At 41.3% G+C, this 18692-nt stretch overlaps 2 protein-coding genes across 2 annotated transcripts; one reads left to right on the forward strand and one right to left on the reverse strand.

Moving 5' to 3' along the window:
* Positions 1-737: 737 nt before the first annotated feature.
* On the forward strand, positions 738-9545 carry TK2 (thymidine kinase 2, mitochondrial; the record flags this gene model as incomplete). Its single annotated transcript, XM_010145817.1, has 9 exons — positions 738-775; positions 1658-1732; positions 3081-3134; positions 4683-4772; positions 6260-6333; positions 7235-7323; positions 7625-7704; positions 8977-9057; positions 9447-9545. Coding segments are annotated over 9 exons (680 nt in total), but the record flags the coding sequence as incomplete, so codon positions are not given.
* A 6481-nt stretch (positions 9546-16026) lies between these two features.
* Positions 16027-18682, reverse strand: BEAN1 (brain expressed, associated with NEDD4, 1; the record flags this gene model as incomplete). The annotated part of the gene is made up of 2 exons (XM_010145818.1): positions 16027-17532; positions 18593-18682. Coding segments are annotated over 2 exons (1596 nt in total), but the record flags the coding sequence as incomplete, so codon positions are not given.
* Between the last annotated feature and the right edge of the window lie 10 nt (positions 18683-18692).

Genomic DNA, 18692 nt, shown 5'->3' on the forward strand with positions numbered 1-18692 from the left:
GGCTCGGGAGGAAGCAGGGAGCATCGCTCAGTTCTGTTTTAAATTGCGCATCGGTGATTACCTGGGTGTGAGGAGCCACCGAGGCTCTTCAGAGGGCAGCAGCCGGGCTCCCCTTACCCGCTTTTCTGTGGGCCTGATTCTCCCGGACGCTTGGACGTCGTGGCCGTGGTAATCTTCGTGGTCCTCGCTGGCACTGCTGGGGGCCGAAACTGCCCTTTTGTGCGTGTGTGTTCTGTTTTGTTAAGGGTCTGCTAATCCTGCAGTGCTTGGAGAATTTTTACGTAGGCAGTTTGAGATGTTGGGCATCTAAATTACTTGTCTTGGAGATGTCCTAAAATATTTGTCCTTATGCGGCTTTGGAGCTAGGCCTGTGAAGTCAGCTGGTGAACCACCATGACTGGCCATTCCAGGGTTCGTTTTTTCCCCAGTGGGAACTAACTGAGGAGCAGTGAGTGTAATAAAAATCTGCTGAAAGGGCATAGGCACTCACCGTTTGACTCTGTGGTGTCAAGGACAATGGAGAACTTAAGCTAAAACTGTCAGTGTATGCTGCGATGTGTCGATGTCACATGACCCAGACATTACCTACCCTAAAGATGGGTAATTTAGCAAATATTCGTATTTAGGCATAGAGAACCTAAAAGCTTCATGGAGGGGCTTACTTCAAGAGGCTCAGTATAACTGTAAGTTATGAAGATCTCTTTCTTGGTTGTAATTCCTGTTTATTTCTATTCTAGATAAGCATCTGATAAAAGAAGATGATAGAAAGACAGTTGTGAGTATTTGCATTTTGTTCAGAAAACCGTGTAAAACATGCAACCTCGTGTGGTCTTGTAATCGCAGTGTAGGAATATTGGCAGCCACTGGATGTGGCAGTTACACTGAGTGGTGTCGGGGTGCTGGGTCTGTTCCTGGGTCTCACATGATGCAGCCTCTGCTTATCCAGTTCTGTAGGCTGCAGTAAAGTTCTGAGGCGTTTCTGCAGTTGTGTGGCCTTGTGTAGGGACAGGTGTCAATTTGGGGTCAGTGTTGCGTGTGTGGCATTCCAGTTGCCCTGCACAACTGTGCCCGTGAGGCTTTTTTTTTTTTGTATTTGGAATCTAATTAGTTTAAGCTATAAATTCTTTTAAGACAGATGAAACAAAATCTCTTGTTTTCTTATTTTAATTGTGCAGGTTTCTGAAAATAAAAATTTAATGCGTCTTAACATTTATCTGTCTATTTAATGGATACTGAAATTATTACTTCAGTCAGCATTGATTTTAAGTTGAAAGTTAAGTTGAAGTCTGCGAGGTGAGTTGTGGCACAGCATGGAGGAGCAGCAGTCCCCCAGGTGACCCTCAGAAGCTCTTGGTGGCCGTGCGAAGGGGCTGGGCAGTTGAAAGCACGGGCAGAGAGCTGGCTGCAGGCGCTCTGGAGGGTAAGGCTGCGCCGTGCCTGGTAGAGAGACAGTTGGTATGTGTGTGTCAGGGAGAGGAGAAGTGGGGGTCTCTGGGGAGTCACAAAATGCAGATGGATCCCCGATGTTTTCCTATAAAAGAATCTGTTTACGTGGTAATGAAATAGTGTGTTGGATGTGAAAAACATTTATTTCTGCGCGTGCTGTTCACTGCTGTGCGATAGCACTTTTTTTAAAGGTGATACTGTTTTTCCTCAGATATGTATCGAGGGCAACATTGCGAGTGGAAAAACAACTTGCCTGGATTATTTTGCAGAAACTACCAGCATTGAGGTACTGGATGTACATTTCTTGGTCTACGTTGTTAAGCAGGTCCTTTCCTGGGCTGATGAGAAAGGAGCAGCAGGTTATGAGCCAGTGCGCTGGCAGTGCACCTGCCCCACTATTTACAGTCCAGCTGAGGAAGAGAAATTCAGATCGTATGCAGTATGGTACTGGATGCCAAAATACCCGTAAGACCTGTGGACTGGAGTTTGTACCTCTGTAAAGTGACACAGCCCACATGCGTTTGGCATGTCTGGGCATGCCTGTCTGCTATTTCACGGCACTTAAATCGTAGTTGTATCTTGTAATAAGCAAAGACAAGAAGTAATGCTGTAAAAATACTGATGTCATGTCACTGAGATCCCAGCAAATGGAAGGCTTTTTTAAAAAATTAAAAACCTGGAGATTTCTTAGACTAGTGACTTCATGTTGTTTAGAACAAGATTAGGGTAAGGGCAGGCTTACTGTATTTTTAACAAAATCGAGATCAGACCTCAGTGAGCAGTTGCTTCAGTGTACATCAGATAACAAAACTTTCCCTGGCAGACCTGGGAACGTGTTTGACAGTAAGTCTTAGGATTCCTCATAGAAGCACTGGGTTGCCAGATGTTATTTGGTCATTGAACAGGAATGATCCTTATGGAGTAAATAACTCTTAACCCAAAGAATAGCAAACTCTAATTTGGACATAGCGCAGCACTGTTTAAAAAGCTAGTTAACTTCCCAGGCTCATCAGATCCTCTTAGGCCTGACTTTACAGTATTGTTGGAGTTTTGGACCCTGTCTGAGTCAGTTAAGTCTCTTGTGATTTTACCTCTTCAGGGTAGAAGCTTTTCTGATTAATGCTGTAAAAGTTTTGAACACATTTGTTTGTTAGATCACAGAAATAAAATGAAAAGCAGTACGATGGCAGTCTGATCCTCTTTTCCTTTGCTGGCACTTTGCTTTCCCTCTGAGAAATCAATTTGTGAGGGAATAAGGAGGTCATGGAAGTGCAATCTGTACTCAGCTAAGCCACTCCTTCCCTTACGTGGTACTGATTTTGACTCAAAAAGGGGAAATTATATCCAGGCTTTTTAGATAATCAATCCAGTGTTTTGTCCTGGTGTTTTAGAAATGCTAAAAAGATGTTGTGTAATGATGTTTCTCTATTTTCTAATAAACGGCGTTCATTATTACCTGTTGTATTACGGGATTTGGTGCTGTTTTTTGAAGAGGGATGAGCTTTCCAGTACAAGTCCTGAATACTCTGACTTACTGAATGAGTATTCATTAAAAATAGTTGTAGACTTGTAGGGTCAAATTAAGTATTTTGACATTAAAACATGTTTAACATGGAGTAATTATTTTTAACCAGGTTTTGACGGAACCGGTGACAAAGTGGAGGAATGTTCGTGGTCATAATATCCTGGTAAGTGGCAGAAATTATTTCTACAGTTACAATTACTGCTCTTTTAGGAAGACATGCATGAGGACATCTTACCAACCAGCAAAGACATGTGGTCATACTTACACAGCAGGAAATAAGGTCTGTGATACAAAAGATCTTTTGCTGTGATTAAGACGTGCATATAACAGAAACATTGCATGTAAAATGTGGTTGCAGCAAGAACTGGATCTTTTATTGGGCGTGAGCTAAAGAAATGCACAGATAGGTAAGTCCTGAGTGTGACAGTTGTTTCTAAATCTACTTACGCCTATTTGAAAGAAGGGAAGAATGTCACTCAGTGTGAGGGGTGGATCAGACTGGTTAATGCTGTTTGACTGCTGAAGGTAAGGAAAATTCAGTCCTGGATGGTGTTGAGAGCTTCTGTTGTCTTTTGGGTAGTCCTCGTTTCTTGGCACCCTTCCCCGTAAGTATGTCCCTTTGCCACAGCTGTGCTTGGAGACAGCAGTCTGGGCTCTGACTACATCTGCAGATAGCTTTTTGCTGGGATGGCTGAAGTGGTTTCTGATGTCAGTCTTCCCTGCTTGTATCATCGCCTCCATAGCAAAAATCTCATTGCTGGCTTCAGCTGTACTCAAGCTCACGTGGAATTTGCTGTTGAGAACCAGCAGTGGACACACCCCAAATGACTCGTGCTCAAACATGTATTTGTATGCTACACTGGTAGCATAGGTTCTCTGAAAAAATAAATTTTCCCTCTGAGGAGCTGCTGATTATTTTTGTTTATTTTCGTGTTGGTGAAAGGGATGGGGCATGCTTGGCTGTGTCACGCATCAGCACAGCAATCTGTGCGCTTCAGAATACGTACTCTGATCTTGGGCAGGGAGAAGAGGAGGAGGTCAGATCTGTGGGCTGAAGCTATGCTGCTGACTTACAGCTTGTCACCTCAGGAAGTAGACGTGGAATGATGTTTTATTTTGAGTCAGGTCTTTTCTCTGCCTTGCAGACTGTTGCTTGTTAAGTGTATGTGTGTGTGGAATTGCAGCAAACGGGAAGAGTGGAAGATCAGAGAACCGCTTTGAGGATCCTTTGGGCAGAACAGTTGTCTGCGTTAAAAGACACCTTTTCTGAGGCCCAGACCATACTTGCTGGATCCATGTGTGCATTTCTGGATGGATTTGGAATACTGAGAGTCTGTCTGAGAGTGCATACAGATAGAGTAGCAGATATGATTTTTAATTATTAAACTTACTTGACCTGTCTCAAATGAGCTGTGCCTTGGTCCTGACCTTTCCACGTACTGAGTAACTAAATTCTGTTTACTTCTGTGCGTGTTCAAGGTGCCCCACTTGGTGTTTCTAAGGACCAGGATTGTAACTCTTACATCTGCATTGTGGAGAGTAAACTTGAAAAGCAAACTCAATTCTTGTCAAACCTGGTGTCAGCTGTTTTGGTGCACTTCTTTTAGCAATCTGTTGTAGTGCAAAAGCATTCTAAATACCCAACTTCACTTTTTTTACTGTTTGACCTAACAAAATCGTATGTCTGTCTTGCTTCCATCTTTAACCCCAGGGCTTAATGTACCAAGATGCATCAAGATGGGGGATAACATTACAGACTTACATACAGCTTACAATGTTGGAGCAGCACACCAGACCAATGGTAAATAAAAACGTGTTTTTCTTTTAGTTTGAAAAAGAATTAGATGCGGTTATGAGTATTAAGTGTTTTTAACCTTGTTTCCAGAAGTTAAGGTTCTGTTTGCATTCTTTCTTTGTTCCTGCAGTGAGTATGAATTTTTATGTGTAAAGACATTGTTGATATGCTCCAGGGGCGAAACATCTGCCTCCAGCCTGCTCAGAACTTTTACTTGCCCAAACTAATACTGTTTTTTTTGCACCTCCCTTATGAGCTAGACTGGCACAGATCTATTCATCATCACATATCAGTGACTTGTCTGTAACTGTGTCTGTATAAATTCAGCTATTTCAAATCTTCGGCAAACATTAAGTAATCTTGAAGATAGTGTTAATGTTCATTCTACCATTCCGTGCTGTCTAGCATGAATTTAGTCATTGCTTCTTGTGTTTATCCAAAAAAGAACTAATAACATTTTCTATTGTTTTTTTCAGATGGTTTGCATCCTTTTTTCTTGTAATTTTTTCTTCTTCTGTATCGATTCACACACTTTAGCATTTTATCAAGATCTGTTATTTTGTCTTTCCTTCAAATACCTTTTGTTACATTCTGTGCTAAATCTTCCATTCCCTGATTACAAGATCTGATCTTAGGTGGAATGTTTACTTCTTAATGATTATTCTTGCATTATGTTTTCTGAGTGTGTTTTCAGAAGTACCACATATGGTAGTGATACTGCACATACAATGATGAGCTTTTTGGAAGAAGTGTTTTTCCAAGATAAAGGAAATCTCACTCTGCTGCAGAAAAGGTTCATTAAAAAATTCCTGAGGATCCCCCTGCATTTCAGTCTAAGCTTTGCTGTCATTTGCCATTTGAGCCTTGCTGGAGCAGTTGCTGCTTCTGTGGTGGTTAAGGTGCAGAATACCCCATTGGAAGGAGCTCTGCCAGGGTTGCCCGCTCTGCGGGGGCCAGAGAATGTCGGAGATTCTCTCTTCTCCAGAATGCAGCGCTGTTTAAGCATGTGCAAGACTGGCTAAGGCCAGTGCTTTGTCAGCTGTAATTATTTCTTTAAAGTTCTGTTTTCTTGTTACAGTTTTTCTGATGTTAGGCCTGTGCTCCTGACCCAGTAACACCCCTGAAGGTGGCAGCAGTTTAGGGAGCAATAGTTCCTGTTGCCTGGCACATCCTCAGTGGATTGCTGCTTTTTTGTACCCCTAGTTAACTTCAGGTGCTCGTGGAATGCTTCTGCAGGTGCCTTTGAAACTTGAGTATGAATAACAAATTAGTTGTGTAGGTGTTCAGTATTGCAGTGACCACAGGTGAGATTAGAAATACTTGTTTTTGTGGTTCTCACCCTCCCAGTAAATTTGTTTACCACAGGATTCGGAAGAACTGAAAATGTTATGTATTTCATAATGTAAAGGATGTGATGTGAATATGAGCTTGAAAAGAAACAAACATGCTGAAAAATGTACACTAGTCAGTGACTGTCCAGCTTTGTTTTGTAGATTTCTCCTGTAAGAATGATGGAGCGATCAATTCACAGTGCAAAGTACATTTTTGTAGAAAACTTGTATCGAAGGTATGGTAAATGGTTTTCTACTTCACTTTCTTGGCTTAATTGGATTAAAAAATATGATCAACTGTTGATTTCTTTGGTAATTTGCATCTAAGTGGTCTGTGAAATCTGTCAGCTCTGTGTTGAAGTGGTAGCGTGTTTTTTATGGTAGAATAAAACCTGTAGGACATGGGCCAGGCAAGAGCCTTTTTCAGAAGTGCTCTCGTGTATTTAAAACTTAGCATTATTTATAACACCATTTATTGAAGTTATCTGCTCTCCAACTGAATACAGAAGTCTTGCTTAAATCACATACTGACAGGTAAAAAACCACGAGGACATGGAGGGATTTCTCTCCTTCCCACTGTAAGAGGGAAAGAACTTGATAGTGTTATCCAACCTAGCGTCCAGGATTGGCAGTTCTTGCAAGCGGGAACTCGAGTGACAAGCAGGAACTCAAGTCACATGCTATTGCTCAGAAACAGGATCCACATCAAGGCTTTCGTGCACTGCAGTGGTTCAGATCTATTTGAAATGATCCTGATATAAAGAACTTGAGCAATAAACACCATTGACACTAATTTGTTGTTATTGTATAAATGTCAGTGTGTTTCTTCTTAGTCACCAGATAAATATTTCTTAACTCTCGTGGGAAAAATAATTAAAGTTTGTAACTATTAATAATAGAAAGTTTGTGTTAGTAAGTACTTTTTTAAAAAAAGAAATATGTTTGATCTTTCTTCTGTATAATCAATGCTTTATAAGGCCTTCAATTTGGATGGGCATAATATTGGCCTTGTTTTCATTTCACATATGCTGGAGTAAATTTGGAGTAATTTTAGTCAGGTGAAAAAATATGAAAGTATAAGTTTAGAACTGATCTGTGCATGCTACTCAGTGAGTGATGACTTTTATGTTTATTCAGTGGAAAAATGCCAGAGGTGGATTATGTTGTCCTAAGTGAATGGTTTGACTGGATCCGGAATAACACGGATGTTTCAGTTGATTTGATAGGTAAAATTTTGATGGGATCTGGAGGGGCATGTTTGTGGGTGGGTTTCGTTACTCAGAAAAAAAAAATTGTTGTTTCTTGGGTCACAAATAATCACATTATCCAGTGTAATAGTGGTTGCAGTGTGTAGCATGAGACAGCATGAATTTGTGGGTGGTTTGTGGACTGAGTAACAGTAATGCCAAAGGGGATGTTCAGTGGTGGTACCCAAGCCAGGATTCTTTCCTTCTTTAGTTTGTGAAGTAAGTGTCTTTGCTTTTAAAGCTGATCCGTGAATGTAACTTAGAATTTTTGTTTGGTCAGTTTATCTGCAGACTTCTCCTGAAGTTTGTTACGAGAGGTTAAAGAGAAGGTGCAGAGAAGAGGAAAAGATCATTCCTTTGGTAAGGAGTTCTTTCTCTATATGTGGTTACAATAAGCTTCAGAAACATAACGTTTCCTACCTAAATACTCAGATTGTAACCTCAGTGTATTGACAAAATGTGGTAAAGAGGTTTCCACTGCAAACTAAAACTTCAGTATTTAATTTTGGTTTATTTGAAAGAAATGATCTATCAAGCACACTGACTTTCCCAAGTGTTATGTTTTAGTGATCAGTGTACTATAGCTGACCGTTCACTTGGAGTATTAATCAACTGTTACCTTCTGTAAGATGTACAAAGGCAGTTAGTTACTTGTGTATCATTAAACAGTTTAAAAGCACCCAGTTGAAGCACAAATACCTGTGCATGGCGGTGCTGAAGATTTATATGGGCACTTTTTATTGTCTGTTATTACCAGCATGTTTCTGCATGACAGGTGTTTCTGCTTGTGTCTGAAAAGAAGCAACTTCTTGAAAATTGTTAGTGTGGGAATCTGCTTAAAAATGAACTGTAGTAGTTGAATGATCACTTACAGAATGGCCCTTTATTGGACACTTTTTTCCTAAAGAAAGCCTAACCAGAAATCAGTGGAGTTACAGAAGACATACTGTATACCACAAAGATATCTCTAGTGGTGGGTAGTTCAGCAGAAGCAATTTTCAGGTGAAGACGTGTGCAAAGAGCTAAATTTTGGGCCATGTGAAGTTTTGCTTGGCGAATAAATCATATACAATGGGTGTGAAGACACGTTGTGTTACTTCCCAGCTCTTTGGAGGGTTGGGGGGAGGGGAGCAATTATGAATGAAAAACCTTAAATGGTCGTCATGAAAAAGAATGATAGTTGATGACAGGCAGAAATGCCTTTAGAGGAAATCGAGTCAGAGTTAGGAGAAAGTGAACTGGGAATTTTAGGAAAATGCATTGACACAGAAAGTGCCTTCAATACATATTCTTTACAGTCTTGCCCTTTTTGTCCTTACTTCTCTCTGTTGCATTTTTCTCTGTGAAATCTTGAGCCACTTGATGCCTATGGGAGAGAAACATGGTTCTTGATGTTAAAAGATGCTGAGAGCCCTGTGCTCCTGTAAGCTGTGTCTTTGCGGTTCTTCATGAAGTAAAACCTTATACTAGGAATCAATTTTTCTCAGAAACCTGATGCTTTTTATTTCTGTTAGTGGAAATATCTGATGCTGGCTGCTATATCTAGTTCTTTCTTTACTTACTAAATCTATGAAAATTAAAATCTGTGTTTAATCCCTGGGCGTATGAGTTATTTGAATGCATCTTTTCTAGGAATATTTAGAAGCTATCCATCAGCTCTATGAAGAGTGGCTCATTAAACATACACTGTTTGAAGTTTCCTGCCCAGTGCTTGTAAGTGTTATTTTAGTTATAACCAATTAAGCATATGGAGGATTATGGTCTTCAAATATTAGGACTGTTATTTAGTGGTAAAAGTAAATAAAACTGCTTTTCTAATAGCCTTTGGAGAAGGAAAACCTCAGAAAAATGTTTACACCTATCCATAGTGTATAGCGTAAAAGGCTGGTCTTTGTGGTTTTGGTGCAGTTTGAGAGTCTCTTCACTGTGATTGTCTGCAGGATCATATATGTACCTTTTCAAATTCAGAACAGAAAGCTAATTGGACAGATCTCTAGAAGTAGATTGGTTTGGTTTCAGTGGTAGTCCTCTTCTATTTTGCTCAAAAGCAACCGTGTTTTATGGTGTCTATTATTTCTAATGTTCATGTTTTTGTTTTCAAGGTAATTGGAGCTGACCATGACATGCAGAAAATGATAGAAAAGTATGAAGAAAACCGGGACCAAATACTAAACCCATATAATATGCACCATCATTTATAGGAGTCTGCGGTTGTTGTATTTCAGAAAACATGTTTATGAAGTCTGATGTGGGGGCAATTTTGAGTATTTTTAATATTTCTAAATACAATGGTTCTTGCTTTTGAATTACACTTTGTAGAATGTTGTGGACTTACTGCTATGAAATGTTCAGATACAAGTCAAAACCAGAATATAAGCCAATTCCCTTTCACGTTTTTAGGTTCTTTTAGCTTTACTTTTGTCTTATTTTACTCAGCTAAAATACAGTTATTTCTCCCATTCCCCACTTCATTGCTGCTTCATAGAAGTAACTGAAGTTTATTCTTTTTTTTCCCCAAATGCAACTCTATTTATGTAATTTGAAAAAAATAGACAAGTAGTTGCATACAAGAGGTGGGATGTCCTTTTTTCTTACTAGAGAAAGCAAATGAGGTGCATCAAACTGACGTAGCTTTGTAAAACAGGCCTTACCAGGTTGAAACGGGGGAGGCTGACTCTCGTCCGTCCTCCCTCCACTAGTGCAGTTCCATTGGAGTCAGTTAAGTTTCTTCTGCTTTATGTGAACTGACAATGTAACTGTAGTTCTGGAGATAACTCTGCACTAATACAGTTCTACTGAATTCAGTGGCAAAAAGAGTAACAGTTCCCTTAAGTGATTGCAGAATGGCGCTGAGACTTTATTGTTTAAGCTAGGATTTTAAAAGGGCTGATTTCTCTTGAGTGTTACCAGCCTGGCTATGGCTGAGTTGAGGACTAGTAAAAATACAGGTTGCACGGAACAGTATTTGTTGTTCCTGTCAAATGGTTATAAAAATGCTAGCAGTAACTGATTTCTTAGCTATTTTGGATTCTCCAATTGTACTGTGTTTTTATAAAGAAAAATACAGATGGTTCTTTGGGTTTATAACAATAATTTTACTGTGACTTACAGCTACTTAGAGAGTAGAGAAAAATAGTGGGTGTTTCATTCTTGCCTTACCCTCTGAGTGTTGTGTTCAAGGTAATCCTTTTAATGCAGCAGTTCTGACAGTTTTCACATTACTTTTTCTGTTTGAGGGAAGTGATTCCTGAAGTACAGTGTGTAATTTTTTTTTTCTGTAATGATTTTGGTTTAATTGGGGCAAAGAAGATTGACTGCTTTAAAACACACTTATATTAATATGGTTGAGCATCTGTCATAGCTTTGTAGTGAATGCTCTTAAAAATGGCCGATGTCCAAGGCTTCAGTTAGTACTTTGGTCACTAGTTACAGGCAGTTGTCCCTGTCGTGCTGAGGATAGACATTTTCTATATTCTTCGGCTTTGCCATGTTCACTGGATTTTGAACGATATCTGATGGCATTACTTTTGGAGGTTGCTTTATTGCTTTTATTCTGTAGTTTTGTGGTAGCTGGTTTTATAGTATGCCTAAAAGTCATTGTACTGACGTGACCACACCATTTTCCACATCTGGAAATGCAGTTAATTTCTTGTTATTTCCATCTGGGGTTTAATAATGATCAGTGCACTGAGAAAGCATTTCCTAGTGAAGAACTAAATTGGTATACTCAAGTTGTGAACCCAGTATTGCCATTCTGTTCTGCTGTAAAGCTTTAGAATTCTAGCTTAAAAATAAGAGTTTTGTGTGTGAAGTAATTATCTTATGTATTGAAGCTTATTTGCAGGGGGGATGGTAGTTATTCTTGAAACCTTCTGTTAAACTTCCCAATTTTTTCTTCTGTAAGAGAGCAAAAGAACTATTTCTTTGGAAATAGTTCTGTAAATTTCAAGTTTGGTCATTTTGTTCTTAATTCTAATTTCATTGTGGGTTTTAAAAGCCAAGGATGTATATATTTCACACAGTCCCGAAAGTATCTCTTAATTGTTTTGTACAGAGAATCTTCCAGTACAAAGAGTCTCATTGTTATCTTTCAGCTTTTGAAAGAAATGTATGCTTTACATTCTCTCCCGCGTATTATATCAAAACAGTAGTTTGGATGGAGTTTATTGATATTAGTAATTATAATGGAATATAGAGGAATAATTTATATAACTTATTTATAAAAATTTTCAGATGCAGTGGCTACAGAAAGCATGTTGTGTTTATGTTTTTCTATCTATTCATTTTCATGTTCTCATATACAGGAAGGTTAGGGTATTTAATGAAAAGTGGGAACAAACCCAAATAGGTTGCTTGTTACGTGTCCTAAGTGTAAAATGTTTGCAGTCTGCTGTAGATGTGTAGATAAAAATACTGCAGTAATGATAAAAAGCTGTTTTTAAGCCTGGAATTTATTTGCTTTTTTCCTTGAAGTCTCTCAATAGATGAGAGGAGGGGAAAAAGGGCACTCAGCGTTAGTCTGATACATATTTTGTTTCTCTTATGACTGCCTGAAGAAGCAGTGACTGGGTAGCCAGCTGCAGAATACCACAGGAAGAATTGTTTCTGTAGGCAGACTGAACTTCAGTACCAGTGAAACGGGTAATACAAACACGGTGCCGCTTCTGTTGGCTTTTAAGATTTGGTCTGTAAATTGGATGTAGCCTGTACTTGTAGACTGAGCCATACATTACTGGTTTTGCATACCTTTCTGCTATTCCGAAGTACATTGGAGGAATACATGAGATGAGTAAAAATTGATGATTTATGATTTTTTTGGTTCTGTTTCAGGATCAGGGCACCCTTTTGCTAAGTGTTGTGTAAACATGCTCCCACAGCAGTGATCTCTGCACACAGAAAGGTTGGTAAGGAGAGTGATGGAACAGAGGAGCTCTGTTTATTACCAGTCTGTTGCATACACACTACCTGACTTTATGCCAGAAGGCTCTGAGATGAGTCCTCTGCATGGTAGCAGTGATACACTCCCCCTTGCACACACCTCAAAAAGTGCTGAGCCGTTAGGACTTCCACCGTGAGTGTGCTGCTCCGCGGATGTCACTGTGTTCCATCCCAGTCCTAATTTCAGCTTTTTTACTATTCAGTGCTGTGGAAAGGAGCCTTGTGGGGATTTAATCGTCTGCCTCACTGAGAGAGCCATGCCAGTTAGTTTCCTGTGGGTGAGACCTTTAGCTGTGGTGGTGAATTACTGGTGGTTATTCTCTCGGTGTTTATGTACAAGTAAGGTAACAAATGAGAGCAGTGTTTCAGAAGTTGTCTTTGTTTGGTGAGACAGCTTTCAACAAAAATCTTCATCAGTGCTTTGCAAGCCCTTGCCAGTCCCTCTCAGGTATGCTTTGTTTGTGTCTCAGGGAATTGTTGTTTTTAATACTGTTGTTTGTAGTTCTGAGGTAAACTGTAATTTTTTTATTGAGTGATGCATGCTTTCCGGTTGTGTGGGTTTTTTTGTGGTTGGGTTTTTTGTCTTAACACTGGAATTTTCTTTTTTTTCCTTGCCTTTAAAAACAATGAAGTTTGTTATAAAACCACACCACACTTCTTGAGCACTTCCAACTCCAGACAGGGCAAGGGTTTATGTGTGATACGAATGTTAAGGGGGCAAAAAGGACTATTGTAAGAGACCCAGTGGGGAGAGGTTGTGCCAGTCAGTGTCACCCAGCTACCAGGTCTGCTGCCTCAGCTCTGTGTCTACACCGATTAAGACAATTTCTGTAAATCAAGGCTTGGGAGAGCTGAGCCATTCAGAGGGGTTGTGCGTAGCATAAAAATTTGGAAACAGAATTGGCCTTGCGTTATCTGATGGAAAGACATCCATGCTGTCAGTAAATCCCCATTCAATTCATAGACAATTGGGACCATCTGTAGCACAATTAAAGTTGACAGCTCACCAGAGGATGGGCACACAGTTCGCAAACACAAACCACCTTCCTTTAGAAAGGGGCTCAGGCAGCCCTCTTGCTGGCTGCTAGCCCTGCTTGAGTGGTTGCTCTTAATTAGCCAGGGAGAGGTGCAGTAGTTACTACCAACAGGGACAGAACACTAGCAGATGGGGTCAGAAATCTTACAGTCTCTTTTCTCTGTCCCTCTTCTTGGGTCTGACTGTATTTACAACTAGGATTTTAGACCCAGTGAAGATCTGTCTCCAGTATGCGAGTTACCACGAAGATGGAAACAGTTGTGCGCAGGCCCACCAGGGGAGGTTTACTAAAGACTTAGTGAGAAACACTTGTAACTGAAGCAGTGTAGTGAAGGCCAGCAGTATGGCATTAGTGGAGTTACATGTCCAAGATAGTGACTTTTCAAGCACTAGATTCATGAATCCTGTAGTACTGATGGTCAACTAAATCCTTAGGAGACATCTTGATTTGTGATGAGAAGGGGGCTTTGCAGTTTTAAGTTAGACTTCCTGAATAATTGATACAATGAGATTTAAAACATATTATAATAACCCCCACAGCGGGGAAATATAGTCCATAAAACCCCAGATGGTTAGAAAGAACAGATAGGTACTTGAAAGAAGAGCAAGGAGGTTGTGCTGGTTGACCCAGCCAACAGCCAAGCCACCTACACAGCTGCTTGCCCACCCCTCCCCATCAGGACAGGGGAGAATAGGAGGAGCAAAATCAAGAGTGCTTTTGGGTTGAAATAGAGGTTTAATAAGTGAAGGGGGAAAAAACAAGTGATGCAATGGCAGTAACTCGCCACCTCCCACAAGCAGACTGACACCTGGCCAGTCTCTGAGCAGTGGCCACCTGAGCAGACAAAACCCTCCCTGCTTTGTCTGCCTACTCCAGCTTTATTGTATGATGTATGTTTGGGTATGAGATGGTGTATCCCTTTGGCCAGTTCAGGTCAGCTGTCCCAGCTGTGTCCTCTCCCAGTCACTCTTTGGTGGTGGTGGTGGTGAGGCGGAAATGTGTATAGTCAGAAAAAGAGAAGGCTGTGACAGTGCAAGCACTATTCAGCAGTACCAAAACACCTGGCATATCATCAACAACTTCAGCCGCAAACCCCTAACGCACCACTCCAGGGGCTGCTACTGAAGTTATCTCAGTCCTAGCCAGACCCAGTACAGAACTATTAATTTGTGTCTGCCAGTTCAGAACAACTGTTTCTCCCACCACCACCCAAAGCCGAAGGCAGCCCTGTCACTTGGTATTAGCTTGGTCAAAGTTTTATTCCCCCTGCACTGCTGGAATCAGGTGATGACAAGACTTCAACAATTAGTTGTCAAAAAGCAGATCTTTACTTTTTAGCTCCTGCGGTTTTTCTGGTGTAAGCCATGTGCTCCTCTTTGAATCTCTGGGGGATAACAGTCGATTATAAACAAATGACACTAAATTAGATTCAGCTAATATTTTACATGAAACAACAAAACATTCTTAGCGTTAAAGTGCTACTGGAAAAGTTACTTGAAGTAGTATTGACATAACCTGTCCTTCTAGGTAACAAGTGTATAATGAAGCATTGAAGATTGTAACAGTACTAGTGACTGTGCTTTTCTAAATTTAGTTAAATGATGCGTATGACAGAGGTTTTCAATGCTGGCACACCACTCACAGCAGGAGGATCACAGCAGGATCTAACCATCCTGGTCCCTTCTCAGCACGATGCTTTTCACACACCACTCCCACCTCCAGGAAATCCCCTGTCCTGGCTCTAATGCTCGCTGGGTCCCTTTGACCTGATTTGTTTCCTGCCACTAAAATGGCACAGAATGGCAGTTTTCCCTCTTCATTTTCGTAAGATGAACTGGCCTATAGAAAAGTCCAGTGAACTTCAGAGCTGTTGCAGTGTTAAGTGACAGGAACAGGGGCAAAGGAATTGGCAGCAGTAGCTGGATCTCCCTCTTCTGGTAGCAGGGAATGATTACAGTGCTCACTGCTGCTCTTGAAATTTGTGGTGGTAGCCACACAAAATTTTGGTATTGAGTGGAGAGATATAAAACCTGTAATAAAGATTACTGCCTCTAAGTAAGATCTAAACTGTAACTCCTAATACAAAAATAAAACTCAAACTGTTCAGAGGGCTGATTCCTCCTTTAAAGGAATGTTACCAAACTTCCTAAACTTATTTTCAACTGAGAACAGCAAGATTAGCTCAGAGCACAGTTCACAGGAGTGTAATGAGTTAACAGAAGTACATTCCAGTGTAGCATTTTAAAGCTATAAAATTGAGTCTTCCAGTTTAGAAACATTTACCTGTTTCCATCACTGTACAGCATGCTGTACTCGAAGAATGCTCCAGAAATAGGTCTGTAAAGCAGGAGAAAAAAAAAAAAGGAAAAACTGGGACTATGTTTAACTGAAGAAACCTGTGTGGTGGTAAGTACAGCCAGAAGGAATCTGGCTAATGAATTAAATGGATTTGAATTTATGGAAGTTGCCAATGCTTTGGAAAGGTGATCGACCATTCAGGTTTCAGTGCCCAAGACTCCAGACGAGAAGGGGCTAGTAAGAATTTGCTCAACTACTTCCCTTTTTTACTGTCTAGAAGGCTTAGTGTTTGGTGTTTTTAAACTGTTTTGACAAAACTAATAATCTCCTTGGAAAGATGAACAAGGCCACAAGTGAGGGGGGTCAGGGAAAAATCCCCCGGCAGATTACAAATACAGCACTGGTAGAATCAAGTGTGATGGCATAACATTCCTTGGTCGGTTTTGTCAATAATGACGTAAGGCTCCTGGATTGCATTTACTTCTGAATTACAGTTCTCCAGCTTTAATTCACCGGATTCAGCAGAGTCATGTTCAGGCTGCAAGATGTTCCTTCTGCCCGGTGCGCTGGTACTTCTTAGGTGCGGAGACCGAACATCAACACTTTGTGGAGGAATGTAGGTGAGGTTAGGAGGCTCTCTAATGTGTCTGAAGCACTCAACAGCTGTATGTGCACTCGGAGTACCTGTGAGTAACCTCTTGCCATCAGAACCAGGAGTGGGATCCTCCGTGTTCCCCGTAGTACAGCACAGATCTGAAGATGGCTCAGTATGTGCAGCTGCTCTGTTCTGCATCTGAGCATTAGTCAGATACATATGTTTAATTCTGGAGTGATTAAATTCTTTTACATGCCTGTCCCTTGTACTCGCGTATGATACTGACTCAGGTTGGCCAGTTTCCTCGACTGGATACATAAGGTCTTCCTGCGTGTCCTTGATTTGTAGTTTTGTGAAGGTTAAAGACAGCTCACAAACTTCCTCTTCCTTCAGGACACCACAGCTTTGGACAGATGCGGTGTCTTTGTACGGCAAAGACTTCAGCTCATTGGGTTCATCTGCAGGGTCCAGGTCTATGCAATTTATGGCATCGTTAATTTCTGCTTCAATTGATTCTTCAGGGACTTCCTGAGCTTTGTACTCCAAACAGTTTTTTCTGTCACAAGAGCTGTCAGCAAATATTGCAAAAGCTGGCGGACCGCTTGCTCCTGGGGAGAGTGGCACCGGCCTGATCTCATTTGCAGTAGACTCTGCAGTGACTGCCAAAACACATTCTTCACTTAGACTGGCTCTTGGCTTTTTTTCAAAAGCTTCTGGAGAAAGAGTCTCCCTGAAGATCGGTGTTTGTCTTATGACAATGTCACTATATTTGATCAAGAAGTCCTCGCTGTCTGAGCATTTGCCCGGAAAATGTATGCTGTTAATGACTTGCCTTTGCCGTTCCTGAAGCCTGTTAGTGGATTGAGTAACTGCTAACTGAGGCATGTCATCTTTGATCTTCAGACTCCCAGCGGCTTCAAAGGGTAGATCGCTATTAGTTGAAGACTTACATGGAGTAGCAAAGCACAAAGATGTCTCACTGTTTTCTTTATTTTCTAGATTTTCAGCATCTTCCCTCTGGGGTGTCTGATCTTCTTCGCCCTTATCTCCATGAAGCCGGTGCATTTGTGTTCTCTTCTGTAGGGTCTTCTCCAAATTGCTGTGTTTCTCTTCATTTGTCATTTCGAGGATGGTTTCACACTCAATCCTTGCCAGGAATATTTCAAATGCCATCTGCTTTGTTTCCTCATTGTTTTTCTTTTTGACAAGTGAAAACTCTGTTGCTGTCGTTGCAATGTAACCTATTTTCTCCAGGACTGTTTTTACAATGTCATCTGGGAGCACAGACTGAATGTAGTAGACAAAATTACCGGTGAATGTCTGAAACAGAATGCAAGATTGAAAAACAGATGAATACTGGTAGAGTGGGGTGAAGCGTGAAAAACTTCCTAAAAATCAAAAGTACTTAAAAGATTACCTAAATCTTTTAAAAGCCCTATGTTTCTAATGTGAATTTTGAATTGGAGTGAGCCTCTTCTATCAGCATTATTTTATCAGCTTCCGTTCTGTCTAGAGGGGAAGTAAGGAGCAGGCACTGCAGGGGAGGGACATCAGAGCAGGTGAGAGGCAGGAAACAGGTTAAGTAGTATTCCACATACAACCAGTACTTTTTTATCAAAACTGCGTGTACGCAAGATACTGGTTGTTCTTCAGCTTGTGCCTTGCAGTAGAATTATTTCAGGCATTCAAGGGGCTGTCTTCAAAATCCGATTTTAATGAAGCCTTCGGATTCTTGTGTTATAAAAAGGTCAGCCCGCTAACTGGGCTGTAGACCTGATTATCTTATGCTTTGCCCTGTTTTAGGGAGATGAGTGAGAAGAATAGGAATCTACAGCTTGCTGGAGAAGCTGCAGATGAGACCCAAGGGCAGGAAGACAGAGAGCATTTCCTCACCAGCACCTCTTGCTGTAAGAAGGGAAGTAAGTTTACATTTTGGTGTTGGGATAAATACAAGTAGGTTTTGCATGTGTTGAAGATTGCCGTCTCTTCTGGGCAATGAGGTATGTTCAGTGTGCTTATAGACAAATTCAGGTTAAAACTCAAGAGCAGTCAGAATCTAAGCCTTTCATTGTATGTTTTGACTTCTCTACTACCCCACAATAACCACAGGTCTGTTTTGAACACTCGGCACTCCCAGGAAGGCCCAACCTCGGCGAGGACAAGGCCTGCGAAGGCCAGCAAACACCCTCGCGCTGCGCAGGACACCCCTAACCCGCCCAAACTGCGCTCCTTAGCGCTGCTCCCAACTGCCCAGGGCGCGGGCGCTGCTGTCGTGCCTCTGCGCCACAAGCCTGGGGAAGAGGCTGCCAGGCCCCGGGGCCACACAAGCCTCCCCGGGGCTGGCTGCGTACCCCGACCGAGCTCCGCGATGCTTCCCTACCTTCAGCGACCTGATCTCCTTCCGCCACGGGGCCAGGAGCAGGTTGACGCAGAGCAGTTCCAGCACCTCCAGCGCTTTGAGCAGATCGTGGAGGACGCTG

Source organism: Buceros rhinoceros, unplaced genomic scaffold (assembly GCF_000710305.1).
Source record: "Buceros rhinoceros silvestris isolate BGI_N320 unplaced genomic scaffold, ASM71030v1 scaffold18321, whole genome shotgun sequence".
In the NCBI taxonomy this organism is placed as follows: domain Eukaryota; kingdom Metazoa; phylum Chordata; class Aves; order Bucerotiformes; family Bucerotidae; genus Buceros; species Buceros rhinoceros.